We start from the raw sequence: 16204 nt of genomic DNA, 5'->3' as shown, positions 1-16204 counted from the left end.
CACTTAAGATGCCAATTGCAAGTAGTAGGTCCCCAGGGTTCCCACAACTTCTGTCCTACTTGGGGACAAATTGGGGGTTTGCATCACCCCCTCCTCGAGTTCAAGTAATTTGCTAGAACAGCTCACAGAACTCAGGGAAACACGTACATTTAGCAGTTTATTAAAGGATGTGACAAAGGAGACAGAACAGTCAGATGAAGAGATTCACAGTACGAGGTCTGGGAGGGTCCCACATGCAGAAGCTTCTGTCCCCATGGAGCTCAGTGTATCAACCTCAGGGTATGTGGATGTGTCCACTAACCTGGAAGCACCCCAAATCCCATACTGTTGGGGTTTTATGGAGGCTTCCTCGTGTGGGCATGATCCATTATTAACTCCATTTCCAGCCCCTCTTCCCTCTCTGGAGAATGGGGGCTGGGGCTGCAGATTCCAAGCTTCTAATCATGGCTTAGTCTTTCTGGTGACCAGCCCCCAACCAGGAGCCATCCAGGAGCCCACCCAGAGTCACCTCAGTAGAACAAAAGATGCTCCTAGAGCTCTTATCACTTAGGAATTTACAAGGGTTTTAGGAACTCTGTGCCAGGGATGGGGTCAAAGACCAAATATATATTTCTTAACATAAATCACAGTATCACAAAGATGGATAGGTGAATAAATAGATTGATTGATAGATAGATAGACAGATAGATAGGCAGACAGAGAGACATAGATTATCCCCATTTTACACCTGAGGAAACTGAGGCACAGAGAGATTGTCAGCTGCCCATGGTTTCACAGTTAGCAGATGGTAATTCACATTTAAGGTTGTCAGCCTACTCAGCCACAGATAAAAGGAACATTCAAGAAGTCTTCAGCATCTGAATTGTGCAAAGTTGACTTCCTGCAAACCTGGACTGACAAATCTGAGAATAAACAGCAGGTGCAAAATGATTGCAGCAAAGCTTAGACCAAAATGAAAACCAAGTTCCAAAGTTGGCAAATAAGTTCATTCAGTGAGATGGCGCCGGAAGAACAGGCTTGCCTGACTCTGGGGTGATAGGTGGCATCTAGCTGGGCACCACAGAGGGAGGACAGGGGCATGGCACCTAGTTGGTGCTCAGTACGTTAGTTGAATGAATGAATGAGAGAGTGAGTGGCTCAGTGGCTTCCAGTGGCCATGAGGGTTAGGCATATACACCCCATGAAGAGAGACACTGATTTGTCCTCATTTCTTCTAAATGACAGGTCCATGAAGTTAGTCCCTGAGAAGGACAGCGCCACTTCAGAGGCCCAGACAGCGGTTCCCCTAGATGATCCAGAGGGGGCAGGACAGCCAAAAGGAGAGGACAGCATGCAATATGGCAGGGTAACCACCCGCTGCTCCCTCCCCCCTCCACATCCACTGCCACTGCTGCCCCCGGGGACTCAGGCCCTCCCAAGAGATACAGCACTGGGTGGGGGGGGACGACTCACCTTTATTGAACACCTACTATGTGCCACGTAAGATTCTAGATACTTCATACTTCTTAATACCCACAACCACCCTAAAATCAGATGGTGATAGCTCCATTTTAGAGATGAAGAAACTGGGTTCTTAAAGAGTTTAGACATTTGTTTGTGTTCTCACAGCTAGCAAGTGACCAACTTGTGACTCAAACTTAGGACAGTCTGAATCTGAAACTTGTACTACTTCTTCTCTCCTATGCTGCTTTGTCCACCCATTCACCCACCTACCTACTCATTCATTCATCCATCCATTTACCTTTCCACCTATTCACCCATCCATCCCACTCACCCATCCATCCACCTACCCATCTACTCACTCTTCTATCCATCTCACCCAACCATCCACCCATCTGCCACCCTGCCATCCATCCATCCATCCATCCGCTCATTTATCCACCCACCCTCCTACAGACCCACTCATTTATTCATCCACCCACCCATCTACCCATTTACTCACCCATTCGCCCACTCAACCATCCACCTACTCATCCGTCCAGAAGACATTTACAGAACCCCCACTGTGTGCCAGACAAAGTTTCTGCCTTGGTGGAGCTTGCAGGCTAGTTGTGGGGGGCAGGGGAGAGAGTCAGAAAACAATTATGCTAATAAGCAAGGTGATATCAGGTAGTGATAAATGCTATAAACAAAATAAAGTGATGAGACAGGGACCGACCAAGGATCAGGGACCTGCTTGGATAGGATGCTCTGAGGACGTCCCTGAAGGATGCGAAGGAAGTAGCCATGGAAAGAGCAGGGGGAGGAGCATTCCAGGCAGAGGGAACAGCAGGGGCAGAGACTCTGGGGTGAGAAGGAGCTTAGGGTGCCAGAGAAAAGAAAGGGATCCCATGAGACCAGCGGATAGTGCGTAGAAGGTAAGGTGAAAGAGTGTACAAGAGGTTTAGAATTTCTTCTCAGAGCAAGAGAAAGTCCAGGGCAGCTTAGCAACAGCAAGATGTTTTCAACAGCAAGTGGATGTTTTCAAAAGTTCACTCTGGCTGCAGCTGCATGGAGAATTTCAGATTTGTAGGAACCAGACTTTAAACTAAAGTGGCTTAACCTCTCTGTGCCTCAGTTTCCCTATGTGTCAGGTGGGAATTATGATGAGGATGGAGACACATGCTTGTCCCATAGTAGGTGTTCAATAAATCACTCCAAACTCAGGAAGTGCCACAGCCTGTCCCCTTTAAGGCTCCCACTGTCATCTGGGAGCCATAGAGGAAGGGGGTCCTGAGGCTGGGCGGGCCTGGAGGGGAGAGGATGCTCCAGGTGGGAGGTACTGCATGGTGGTTCCATCTGCCCCACTGGCAAGTTTGGGGAGCCCCACCTGGCCTTTCCTCTCTCCCCCTGGGGTGTCTCTCTGCCCCCATCTCTCCTACGTGTGCTACAGGTGAAGGCTACTATGTACCTGACCTACCTACGAGCTGTGGGCACCCCACTCTGCCTCCACGCACTTTTCCTCTTCTTCTGCCAGCAAGTGGCCTCCTTCTGCCGTGGCTACTGGCTGAGCCTGTGGGCAGATGACCCCACCGTGGACGGACGGCAGACTCACGCAGCCCTGCGGGGCTGGGTCTTTGGGCTCCTGGGCTGCCTCCAAGGTACCCCTGCCAGCCTTCCTCACTCTCCATCCTCCAGCTCCACCCGAGGGTTTCTCAGGGCTCCTTCGCCCACACCTCCCTGGCTCACCCTGTCCTTCCTGAACATCTGTGCAAACATCCTGGGTCCAAACACAGACCTGCATCCTTAAGATGGGCCTGGGGAAGTGGGGGACAGGGCACATCCCTACTTTTACAGAAGCCTCAGAGTCTCTCCCAGCCTCATCAGCAAAGGCAGAATCTTGGCCTCCAGATGCTGGGGCAGCTGAGCACTTAGGTGGGGCAGCAGTTCCGCTGGACTCTGCCCCTCTCCCAAGCTGAGGACAGCCCCAAGGCCTGACTGCTGGTGACTTCCAGCACCCCACCCCAATCCCACGCTGCTGCCACTGCCCCACCCCCATCCCCCAGAGGAGGTGGAGCCCTGCATCACATCCCCACCATCATCTCCTCCCATCTTCTCTTCCTTTTTAAAAACTGGATTTGTTTTTTTAGAGCAGTTTTACATTCACAGCAAAATTGAGCAGAAGGTACAGAGACTTCCCCACTCATCTATAACCTCCGTCATTACCAACATCCCCCCACCAGAGCGGTACATTTGTTACAAATGAACCTATATCCACACATCCTAGTTAGCCAAAGTCTGCAGTTTTCATCAGGGTTCACTCTTGGTGTTGTACATTCCATGGGATGGACAAATGTATAATCACATATATCCACTGTTACAGTATCATACAGAATAGTTTCACTGCCCTAAAATTCTCTGTACTCCACCTATTCATCTCCGTTTCATTGATCTAGTTGTCTATTCTTTCACCAATACCACAGAGTCTTTTTTTCCTGAGTTCTATACCATAATATTTTTTCCCAGTTTTGTTGATATAGTTGGCTTACAGCACTGTGTAAGTTTAAGATGTAGAGCATAATGATTTGGCTTACATACATCATGAAATGATGACCACAGTGAGTCTAGTGAACATCCGTCATCTCATATAAATACAAAATTAAAGAAACAGAAAAAACATTTCCTTGTGATGAGAACTCTTAGGATTTACTCTCTTAACAACTTTCATACATAACACACAGCAGTGTTTATTATATTTATCATGTTATACGTTACACCCCTAGTGCTTAGTTATCTTATAACTGCAAGTTTGTACCTTTTGACAGCCTTCATCCAGTTCCCCCTCCCCCCATTCCCCCACCTCTGGTAATCACAAATCTGATCTATGAGTTTGTTTGTTTTTGAAGTATAATTGACATACAACACAATGTTAGTTCCTGTTACACAACATAGCAATTCGATATTTCTCTACATTTCAAGATGATGACCACCTAAGTCTAGTTACGATCTGTCACCATGAAAAGATATTATATAATTACTCACTATATTCCCCCACACTATATATTTCATACATCTGACCCATTTATTTTGCAAATGGAAATTTGCACCTTTTAGTCTCCCTCACCTATTTTGCTCCTCCCCTCTGGCAACCACATGTTTTTTCTCTGTATCTATGACTCTGTTTCTGTTTAGTTATGCTTGTTCATTTGTTTTTTAGATTCTACGTATAAGTGAAATTATACAGTATTTGTGTTTCTCTGACTTATTTCACTTAGCATAATACCTTCTAGGTCCATCCATGTTGTCACAAATGGCAATATTTCATTTCTTTTTTATGGCTGAGGAATATTCCATTGTATATATACCACCTCTTCTATATCCATTTATCTGTCAGTGGGCACTTATGTTTCTTCCATATCTTAGCTACTGTAAATACTGCTGCAATGAACATACGGGTGCATATATCTTTTCAAGTTAGTGTTTTCATTTTCTTTGGATAAATATCCAGAAGTGGAATTGCTGGATTGTATGGTAGTTCTATTTTTAATTTTTTGAGGAATCCCCATACAGCTTTCCATAGTGGCTGCCCTAGTTTACATTCCCACCAACAGTGCACGAGGGTTCTCTTTTCTCCACATCCTCACCAACACTTGTTATTTGTTGTCTTTTTGATAATAGCCATTCTGACAGGTGTGAGATGATATCTCATTGTGGTTTGATTTACATTTCCCTGATGACTAGTGATGTCGAGTATCCTTTCATGTACTTGTTGACCATCTGTATGTCATCTTTGAAAAAATGTCCATTCAGATCCTCTGCCCATTTTTTAATTGGGTTGTTTGATTTTTTGATGTTGAGTTGTATGAGTTATTTGTATATTTTGGATATTAACCCCTTATCAGATATATCATTTGCAAATAACTTCTCCCATTCAGTAGGCTGATTTTTTCATTTTCTTGATAGTTTACGTCACTGTGCAAAAGCCTTTTAGTTTACTGTAGTCCCATTTATTTATTTTTGCTTTTGTTTTCTTGCCTGAGGGAACATATCCAAAAAAATATCACTAAGGCCAATGTCAAAGAGCATACTGCCTGTTTTCTTCTAAAAGTTTTACGGTTTCAGGTCTTATGTTTAAGCCTTTAATCCATTTTGAATTTACTTTTGTATATGGTATGAGAAAGTAGTCCAGTTTGATTCTTTTGCATGTACCAGTTTGATTCTTTTGCATGTAGTGTCCACGTTTCCCAGTACCATTTACTGAAGAGGCTGTCTTTTTTTTTTTTTTAATCCAATCCAACCTTATATCTTTTTTTTTTTTTACTTGGGGTATAGTTGTTTTACAATGTTGTGTTAGTTTCTCCTGTACAGTGAAGTGGAGTTCCCTGTGCTATACAGCAAGTTCTTATTAGTTATCTATTTTATACATATTAGTGTATATATGTCAATCCCAATCTCCCAATTCATCCCACCCCCACCCCCCGCTTTCCCCCCTTGGTGTCCATACGTTTGTTCTCTACATCTGTGTCTCTATTTCTGCCTTGCAAACCAGTTCACCTGTACCATTTTTCTAGATTCCACATATATGTGTTAATATACGATATTTGTTTTTCTCTTTGTCTTACTTCACTCTGTATGACAGCCTCTAGGTCCATCCATGTCTCTACAAATGACCCAGTTTCCTTCCTTTTTAGGGCTGAGTAATATTGAAGAGGCTGTCTTTTCCCCATTGTATATTCTTGCATATTTTTTTGTAGATTAATTGCCCATATAATGTGGGTTTATTTCTGGACTCTCTATTCTGTTCCATTGATCTGTGTGTCTGTTTTTGTGCCAGTACCATACTGTTTTGATGACTGTAGCTTCATAATATAGTTTGAAATCAGGGAGTGTGATACCTCCAGCTTTGTTCTTCTTTCTCAAGATTGTTTTGGCCATTGAGGATCTTCTGTGTTTCCATACAAATTTTAGAATTATTTTTTTCTAATTCTGTGAAAAATGCCATTGGTATTTTGATAGGGATTGCATTGAACCTGTTGATTACCTTGGGTAGTATGAGGATTTTAACAATATTAATTCTTCCAATCCATGAGTATGGTATATCTTTCCATCTGTGTCATCTTCAATTTCTTTCAACAGTGTCTTACAGTTTTCCAAGTAAAGGTCTTTTACCTCCTTAGCTAGATTTATTCCAAGATATTTTATTCTTTTTGATGCAACTGTAAATGGGATTGTTAAGTTCCTTTCTAATAGTTCACTGTTAGTGTATAGAAATGCAACATATTTCTGTATATTAAGTTTGTATTCTGCAAATTTACTGAATTCATTGTTGGGTTCTAGTAGTTTTTTGGTGGCATCTTTAGGATTTTCTATGTATAGTATCATGTCATCTCTAAATGGTGAGTTTTACTTCTTCCTTTCCAATTTGGACTCCTTTTATTTCTTTTTCTTGTCTGATTGCTGTGGTTAAGACTTCCAATATTATATTGAATAAAAATGGTGATAATGGGCATCCTTGTCTTGTTCCTGACCCTAGAGTAAATGCTTTGAGCTATTCACCACTGTGTATGATGTTAGCTGTGGGCTTGTTGTGTATGGCCTTTATTATGTTGAGGTGTATTCCCTCTGCTTTGTTGAGAATTTTTATCATAAATGGATGTTGTAGTTTGTCAAATGGTTTTTCCATATCTATTGAGATGATTGTGTGATTTTTATTCTTCAGTTTGTTAATGTGGTGTATCACATTGCTTGCTTTGTGGATATTAAACCATCTTTGCATCCCTGGGATAAATCCCACTTGATCATGGTGTATGGTCCTTTTAATGTATTGTTGAATTTGGTTTGTGAATATTTTGTTGAGAATTTTTGCATTTATGTTCACCAGTGATATTGGTCTGTAATTTTCTTTTTTTGTTTTATCTTTATCTGATTTTGGTATCTGGATGATGCTGGCCTCGTAGAATGATTTTGGAAGTGTTCCTTCCTCTGCAATTTTTTGAATAGTTTGATAAGGATATATGTTAACTCGTCTCTAAAGAGTCTGGACCATCTGGTCCTGGACTTTTGTTTGTTGGGGTTTTTTTTTTATTACTTATTCAATTTCATTCCTGGTAATTGGTCTGTTCATATTTTCTATTTCTTCCTGTTCAGTCTTGGGAGGTTGTATGTTTCCAGGAATTTGTCCATTTCTTCTAGATTGGCCATTTTATTGGCATATAATTGTTCATAGTCATCTATTATAATCATTTCCATTTGCAGGGAGTAGCTTTTTCCATCCCCTCACTTTCAATCTCTGTGTGTCTTTAGGTCTAAAATGAGTCTCTTGTAGGCAGCATACATGTGGGTCTTTTTTTTATATCCATTCAGCCACTCTATGTCTTTTGATTGGAGCATTTAGTCCATTTACATTTAATGTACTTACTGCCATTTTGTTCATTATTTTGGGGTTGTTTTTATAGTTCTTTTCTGTTCCTTTCTTCTTCTTTTGTTCTCTTCCCATGTGATTTGATGACTATCTTTGGTGTTATTTTTGAATTTCTCTTTTTTTGTGTGTGTGTCTATTATAGATTTTTGGTTTGTGGTTAGCATGTGGTGTAAATATAGCAATCCATATATGTGTGGTTTTTTTAAGTTGTTGATATCTTAAGTTCGAATGCATTTAACAACCTTGCTTTTTTTTCTCTCTCCCTGCCACATTTACTGTTTTTGACATCATATTTTACATCTTTTTGTTTTGTGTATCCCTTAACTACTTATTGTAGATATAGATGATTTTATGACTTTCATCTTTTAATCTTTCTATTAGCGTTATATGTGGTTGGTTTAGCACTTTTACTGTATATTTTCTTTTACCAATGAGATTTTTCCTTTTGTACTGTTTGTATTTCTAGTTGTGGGCTTTCCTTTTTTGCTTAGTGAATTACCTTTAACATTTCTTGTCAAGCTGTTTTTTTGGTGCTGAACTCTTTTAGCTTTTGCTTGTATGTAAAACATTTGATCTCTCCTTCAAATCTGAATGAAAGTGGTTGTAGTTTTTTTCCTTTCATTACTTTAATATATTGTGCCACTCCCTTCTGACCTGCACAGTTTCTGCTGAAAAGTCAGCTGATAGACTTATGGGAGTTCCCTCACACATAATTTGTAGCTTTTCCCTCGCTGCTTTTAATATTGTCTCTTTATCATTATTTTTTGCCACTTTAATTACAATGTGCCTTGGTGTGGTCCTCTTTGGGTTGATCCTATTGTGACTGTCTGTACTCCTGGACCTGGATGTCTGCTTTTATTCCCAGGTAAGGGAAGTTTTCAACTCTTATGTCTTCAAATATGTTCCCTGCCCCTTTCTCTCTCTTCTCCTCCTGCAACCCCTATAATGTGAGTGTTTGTACCCTTGGTTGTTGTTCCAAAGATCTCCTAAATAATTTTTTTTTTCCTTTTTCCTGTTCAGTTTGAGTGATTTCCACTACTCTGTCTTCCAGTTCACTGATCTATTCCTCTGTATCATCTAATCTACTGTTGATTCCTCCTAGTGTATTTTTTATTTTGGTTATTGTATTTTTCAGCTCTGTTTGGTTCTTCTTTATATTTTCTAACTCTTTGTTAAAAACTTCTAGCTTCCCACTGTGTTCATCTATTCTTCTCCCAAGTTCTTTGAGCATCTTTATGATCATTACCTTGAACTCTTTACTGGGGCTTATCTCCACTTCACTTAGTTCTTCTTCTGGGGTTTTATCTTGTTCTTTCATTAAGAACATATTCCTCTGTCACCTCATTTTGCCTAATTCACTCTTTTTATATCTATGTATTTGGTAGGTTGGTTATGTTTCCCAATCTTGAAGAAGTGGCTTTTTTGTAGGAGACATCCTATATTTCCCAGCTGCACACTCCCCTCTTGTCACCAGAGCTATATGCTCTAGGACTGCCCCTATGTGGGTTGCATGGGCCCTTCTGTTGTAGTGGGCTGACTACTGTGGGTCGTCTGATAGTCATGGCTGATCCCTAGTCTGGTTGGTTGCCAGGCCCTGCCTTGTGCAGAGGCTGCTAGCCACTGGTGGTGGGGCCAGGTCACAAGGTAGCTGGCTGCAGAGCCCCAGGGGTTCCAAGGGCAGTGCTGGCCCACTGGTGGGTGGAGCTGTGTCCCAGGGTGGCTGGTTGCAGGGCTGGTGTCCCAGATCTAATGTTGGCCTGCTGCTGGGTGAGGTCAGTTGCTGACAGGACTGGCTGTGGGGTCCGGGGTATCCCAAAGCTGCTGCGAGACTGCTTGTGGGTGGAGCTGGGTCCTGGGATCTCTGGATTCAGGGACCTGGGTGTCTCAGAGTTGGTGTTGGCCTGCCAGTGGGTGGGGCTGGGTCCTAACAGCTGACTGAAGGGTCCCAGGGTTCCTAGGGCTAGTGCCAGTGCACTGGTATGTGGGGCTGGGTCCTGGGGTGGCTGGACACTCAGGCAGTCCTAAGGCAGCCAGCCTGCTGTCCTCACCTGGATAGCTGCTTGGCCTGAGGCATCCCACTACTGGTGATGACAGGCTAGTGGGCAGGGCCAGGTCCCAAGGCTAATAAGCTCAAGGAAGTATTCCAAAATGGCACTTGGCAGCACCAGTGTCCTTGTGGTAAAACAAGCTACCCAAAGTGGCTGCTGCCAGCATCTGTATCCCCAGGGTGAACTCCAGTTGCCTCCTGCCTATCCAGAAGGCTCTCCAGGATCTCTCCAAGATCAACAGGTATGTCTGACCCAGGCTCCTTTCAAGTTACTGCTTCTGCCCTGGGTCTCGGAACATTCATTTTTTTTGTGCACCCTTTAAGAATGCAGTTTTTATTTCCTACAGCCCCCTGGCTTTCCTGAAAGTCTAGTCTTCAAAACCAAGTGTTCTGGGGTTCATCTTCCCATAAGAGCTCATCTTCCTGGGGAGCCTTATGTGGGGCTCAGACACCATGCTCTTTGGGGAGAATCTCTGCAACTGATCCATTTATGGGTCACCCACCCAGGGGTGTGGGTCTTGACTATATTGCATCTCTGCCCCTCCTACCCATCTCACTGTGGTTCATTCTTTATATCTTTAGTTCCAGAAGATCTTTTCTGTTAGTCTTCTGGTTTTTCTCATCAGTGGTTGCTGTGTAAATAGTTGTAATTTTGGTGTGCCTGTGGGAGGAAGTGAGCTCAGGGTCTTCCTACTCCACCATCTTGGCTACTCCCCCCATAATATACCACACAGTCTCGATTATTGTGGTTTTTATTCTTTTAGCAGAGTCTGGAATTTAGATAGTGTCCGTCCTCCAACTTTATTCTTCTCCTTCAATATGGAGTTGACTATTCTGGATCTTTTGCCTCTCCAAATAAACTTTATAATTAATTTTTCAATGTCCACAAAATAACTTGCTGGGATTTTGATAGAGATTGCATTGAATTTTACATCAAGTTGGGAAGAACTGACATCTTGACAATATTGACTCTTCCTATCTATGAACATGGAATATACCTCTATTTAGTTCTTTGAATTTGTTCATCGGAGTTTTGTAGTTTTCCTCATATAGATCTTATACTTATTTTGTTAGATTTGTACCTTGATATTTCATTTTAGGGGGTGCTAATGGTATTGCTAACCTTGCATCCTGGAATGTTGCTATAATCGCTTATGAGTTTCAGGAGTTTTTGGTCAGTTCTTTCAGATTTTCTACGTAGATGATCATGTGATCTGCAAACAAATACAGCTTTATTTCTTCCTTGGCAATCTGCATACCTTTTATTTCCTTATCTTATTGCATTAACTAGGACTTCTAGCAGGGTGTTGAAGAAGAGTGGTAAGAGGGGACATTCTTGCCTTGTTCCAGATCTTATTGGGAAAACACCAAGCTTCTCACCATTAAGTTAGCTTCTCACCATTAGGTTTTTAATAGATATTCTTTATCAAGTTGAGAAAGTTCTCTATTCCTATTTTACTGAGAGAGGTTTTGGGTTTTGTGTTGGGGGCGTTGTTTTTGTTTATTTATTTGTTGTATCATGAATAGGTACTTGATTTTGTCTAATCTTTTTCTGCATCTATTGATATGATCAGGTGGTTTTTCTTTTTTAGGCTATTGATGTGATAGATTACATTAATTGATTTTTCAGATTTTTAAAATATTTATTTATTTATTTGGCTATGCTGGGTCTTAGTTGTCACACGCAGGATCTTCATTGCCGTGTGCAAGATCATCATTGTCGCATGTGGGATCTTTAGTTGTGGCATGCAGGATCTAGTTCCCTGACCAGGGATCAAACCCGGGCCCCCTGCATTGGGAGCGCAGAGTCTTAACAACTGGACCACCAGGGAAGTCCCAATTTTTCAAATGTTGAAGCAGCCTTGTATATCTGGGATAAATTCCACTTGGTCATGATGTATGATTCTTTTCATACATTGTTGGATTTAATTTGCTAATATTTTGTTGAAGATTTTTACATGTACGTTCTTGAGAGATATTGGTCTATACAGTTTTCTTGTACTGTCTGTCTGATTTTGGTATTAGGGAATGTTGCCCTCATAGAATAAGTTAGGAAGTATTCCCTCTGCTTCAACCCTCTGAAAGAGAGTGTAGAGAATTGGTATAATTTCTCCTTAAATATTTGTTAGTGAACTCATCTGGGCCTGGCAGTTCCTGTTTTGGAAAGTTATTGTCAATTCAATTTCTTTAATAGTTATAGGCCTATTGAGATTGTCTATTTCTTCTTGCATGAGTTTTAGTAGACTGTGTCTATCAAGGAACTGGTCCATTTCTCCTAGGTTATCAAATTTATGGGCATAGAGTTGTTCGTGGTATTCCTTTTTTATACTTTTAATGTCCATGGGATCTGTAGTGATGTCCCTTTAAAAAATTTTTCAGATATTAGTAATTTGTGTCTTCTTTCTTCTTAGCCTGGCTAGAAGCTTATCAGTTTTTTGATCTTTTCAAAGAACTAAGCTTTGGTTTCATTGATTTCCTGTTTTCAGTTGCACTGATTTCTACTGTAATTTTTATTGTTTCTTTTCTTCTGCTCACTTTGGATTCAATTTTCTCTTCTTAGTTTCCTAAAGTAGAAGCTTAGACGATGGATTTTAGAGCTTTCTTTTTTCTAATATATATTTATTCAGTGCTATACATTTCCCTCTAAGTACTGCTTTCACTACATGCCCAAAATTTGGTAAGTTGTGTTTTTATTTTCATTTAGTTCAAAATATTTTAAAATTTCTCATGAGGTTTCTTCTTTGACCCACGTGTTACTTAGAAATGTGTTAATATTCAAGTATTGCGGATTTTCCAGGTATTTGTTATTTCTAGTATAATTCCACTGTGGTCTGAGAACAGACATTGTATAATTTCTCTTCTTTTAAATTTGTTAAGGTGTATTCTATAGTCCAGAATGTGGTCTATCTTAGTGAATGTTTCATGTGAGCTTAGGAATTTGTGTTCTGCTGCTGTTGGATGAAGTGGTCTGTTGATGTCCATTATATCCAGTTGATTGATGGTGTTGTTGAGTTCATCTCTGTCCTTACTGATTTTCTGCCTGCTGGATTTTCTGCCTTTTCTGATAGAGGGGTGTTGAAGTCTCCAACTATGATAATGGATTCATTTATTTCTCCTTGCAGTTCTATCAGTTTTTGCCTCACATATTTTGATGCCCTGTTGTTAGGCAATACACATTAAGGATTGTTATTTCTTCTTGAGTAACTGACCCCTTTATCATTATGTAATGCCCCTCTTTATCCCTGATAACTTTGCTTACTCTAAAGTCTGCTCTATTTGAGGTTAATATAACTACAAACTATATAGGTATAATATACTATTTAAAACTATATGTCTCAAACTAGCTTAAGCAACAAGAGAATTTATTGGCTTGTGGGACTGGAATCCATACGTAACTAGCTTGAGGTATGGCTGGATCCAGGGGTCCAGCAAATGCTGGAAGATTAGCTTCATTTTCTTCCTCTATGATAGCTTCCTGCCCAGGCAGGCTACTTCCCCTGGTGCTAACATAGTATCCCACAAAGTGAGTAACTCTTCCCAAAAGTCCCAGCAAAGTCCCAGGTCTCATTGGCCTGACTTGGGTCATGTGTTCACCCCTGAACCAACTGCAGTGGTTCGGATTGGCTAGGGATGAAATTTGCCCCACCCCAGAAACAGAGAGTGAAGTTAGCTCCATTCCAAGCACACAGATTGGCACTGGGAGGAAGGGGGTGTATTAGTTTCCTAGGGCTGCCATAAAACGGATTACCACAAACTTGGTAGCTTAGAACAAGAGAAATTTTAATTCTCTCACAGTTCTGAAGCCAGAAGTCCAAAATCAAGGTGTCAGCAAAAATTGGTCCCTCTGGGAGGCTCTGAAGGAGAAACTGTCCCACGCCTTTCTCCTAGCCTCTGCTGGTTGCCAGCCATCCTTGGCATTCCTGGGCTTGTGGTGTATCACTCCAGTCTCTGTCTCCGTCTTCACATCATCTTCTTCTCTGTGTCTGTGTGTGTCCTCTCCTCTCCTTATAAGGACACTAGTTATCGGATTTAGAAGCCGCCCTAAATCCAGGATTTCACCTCAAGCTCTTTCACTAATAACATCTTCAAAGGCCCTCTTTCCAAATAAGGTCACATTCTGAGGTTCCTGGTGGACATGAATTTGGGGGGAGACACTATTCAACCCACTGCATGGTGGTCCCATCAAAGGATAAATCAGGGTGGCCAGTTCATAAGATAGCCACCACAGGTTGATGGGGTTCTCCAGCCCTTATGCCCTGACCCCCTTCTCTCTCCCCAGCAATCGGGCTCTTTGCCTCCATGGCCACAGTGCTCCTAGGCGGGATCCGGGCATCCAGCCTGCTCTTCCGGGGGCTCCTGTGGGACGTAGCACAGTCTCCTATTGGCTTCTTTGAGCGGACGCCCATTGGGAACCTGCTGAACCGCTTCTCCAAAGAGACAGACATAGTAGATGTGGACATCCCAGACAAAGTCCGGTCTCTGCTGATGTATGCCTTCGGACTCCTGGAAGTTGGCCTGGTGGTGACGGTGACCACCCCGCTGGCTGTCGTGGCCATCCTGCCGCTGCTGTTCCTCTATGCCGGGTTTCAGGTAAGGGGAGGTTGGAGAGGCTCCTGGGGCCAGCCGAGGTCACCTCCACCAGTCCCCTGTCCCTGGGCAGGACTCAGTGTAAGAGGTTCTGCCCAGCTGGACATCTAGGAGCTGCCCCTAGAAGAATTCTCAGAGACAGAGACACCACAGTCTGTTTCTAACACTTACTCTCATCTCTGTCTCCCAAATGTTCACATCAAAGTTCTTAACATCTAACAGTTTATCCTGCTGCTGTTACTGAAATCAGCTTTCTCTTCTCCAATGATCTGGAAACCAAGAAGGCATTGCAAGCTCTCAAAGACCATTGTATTAGGCTCGACTCTTTCAGTTGCCAGAACCAGAGACCAACTTAAATTAGCTTAAACACAAGAACAGAATTTAATGGCTTATGCTCCCAGGGTGCAGGGGGTCAGCTCTCACTAGGATGCTGCCACTCTTTCCATATCTTCCCTCAGTGGTTCTTGAAGTGTGGTATCAGACCAGCAGCATCAGTTTCACCTGGGAACTAGTTAGAAATGCATATTCTCAGGCCCCATTCAAGACCTACTGACTCAGATACTATGGAGCTGAGGCCCAGAAATCTGAGTTTTAATGAACCTTCCAGGTAATTCTGATCCATGCTGACATTTAAGAATCACTGGCTCAGCTCTGCTTGGCCTAATTTTGCACACACTCCTTTTCCAGGGGGCAGGTCTGATGGCCCCCTTGCAACCCTGTACTCACAGCCTCCCACCTCAGCAACCCCCAACACAAAGCAACCTTTTCTCCAGCTCAGCATTCGTACATCCATCCCAGGGAAGATTCTGATTGGCCCTTCATGAGGCATGTGTCATCCCTGAGCTCATCACTGTGACCAAAGGAATAGTTTGGTAAATGTCAGTGCTTCTCAAACTGTCTCTCTGTGTTTGTAATCTCTCTGCTCCCCACTGTCCCACTTCAGAGCCTGTATGTGGCCAGCTCGTGCCAGCTCAGACGCCTGGAATCAGCCAGGTACTCATCCGTGTGTTCCCATGTGGCCGAGACGTTCCAGGGCGGAGCAGTGGTCAGGGCCTTCCGGGTCCAGGGCCGCTTTGTGGCTCAGAACGACGCACACATGGATGAAAGCCAGAGAGTCAGTTTCCCACGGCTGGTGGCTGACAGGTAGGAAGGGGGCAGAGAAGAACCTATAATCCATCTGCGTCCCCAGAGGATGAGACCTAAGGTCATACTGTGTGGTCAGAGAGGTCAAGTGGCCTGCTCAAGGTCACACAGCGAGTCGAGGGTAAAGCAGAGTCTAGATCCCACGGGTGCACATGGCTCACACTGTGAGCAGATGGAACTTGGCCTGAGGGATCCCCAACAGCAGGTGGGCAGGAAGTACAGGTGTCAGCAAAAGGGAAGAAGTCTCTGTTGCCAGGCCACTAGACCAGCCTCTGTTGCCTTGGTGACAAAGGAGCTACATAAGCATCCTCAGCCTCCTTTCGGTACTAAGCAAGAATAAGAACACAAGCTTTGAGCACAGACAGACACAGGTGCAAATCCCAGCTCTGCAACTTAACTAGCTGGATGATCTTGGGCAAGTCACATAACCTCTCTGAGCCTCATTTGTCAAAGTGAGTTTGCGCTCATGGAGTGGCTGCTGAGATTAAACAAATACACTCATAGCTAATCCTTGTAATGTGCTTACCACATGCCCAGCACAGTCCTCAGCATCCTCTGTGGATTAATTTATTTAATCCTATTAACAA

At 42.8% G+C, this 16204-nt stretch overlaps 1 protein-coding gene across 4 annotated transcripts in view; it reads left to right on the top strand.

Annotated features, from left to right (window-relative positions):
* ABCC6 (ATP binding cassette subfamily C member 6) overlaps positions 1–16204 on the top strand; it is a 61485-nt gene that overhangs the window by 35795 nt on the left and 9486 nt on the right. For all 4 annotated transcript variants that reach the window (XM_059896081.1, XM_059896079.1, XM_059896080.1 and 1 more), the window contains 4 exons: positions 1225–1345; positions 2873–3080; positions 14167–14477; positions 15418–15617. In XM_059896081.1, the coding sequence (XP_059752064.1) occupies positions 1225–1345; positions 2873–3080; positions 14167–14477; positions 15418–15617 (840 nt within the window). The remainder of the gene's footprint in view (positions 1–1224; positions 1346–2872; positions 3081–14166; positions 14478–15417; positions 15618–16204) is intronic.

Source organism: Balaenoptera ricei, chromosome 15, assembly GCF_028023285.1.
Source record: "Balaenoptera ricei isolate mBalRic1 chromosome 15, mBalRic1.hap2, whole genome shotgun sequence".
NCBI lineage: Eukaryota > Metazoa > Chordata > Mammalia > Artiodactyla > Balaenopteridae > Balaenoptera > Balaenoptera ricei.
The sequence above is the reverse complement of the archived record's forward strand: the minus strand, read 5'-3'. Positions and strand labels throughout refer to the sequence as shown.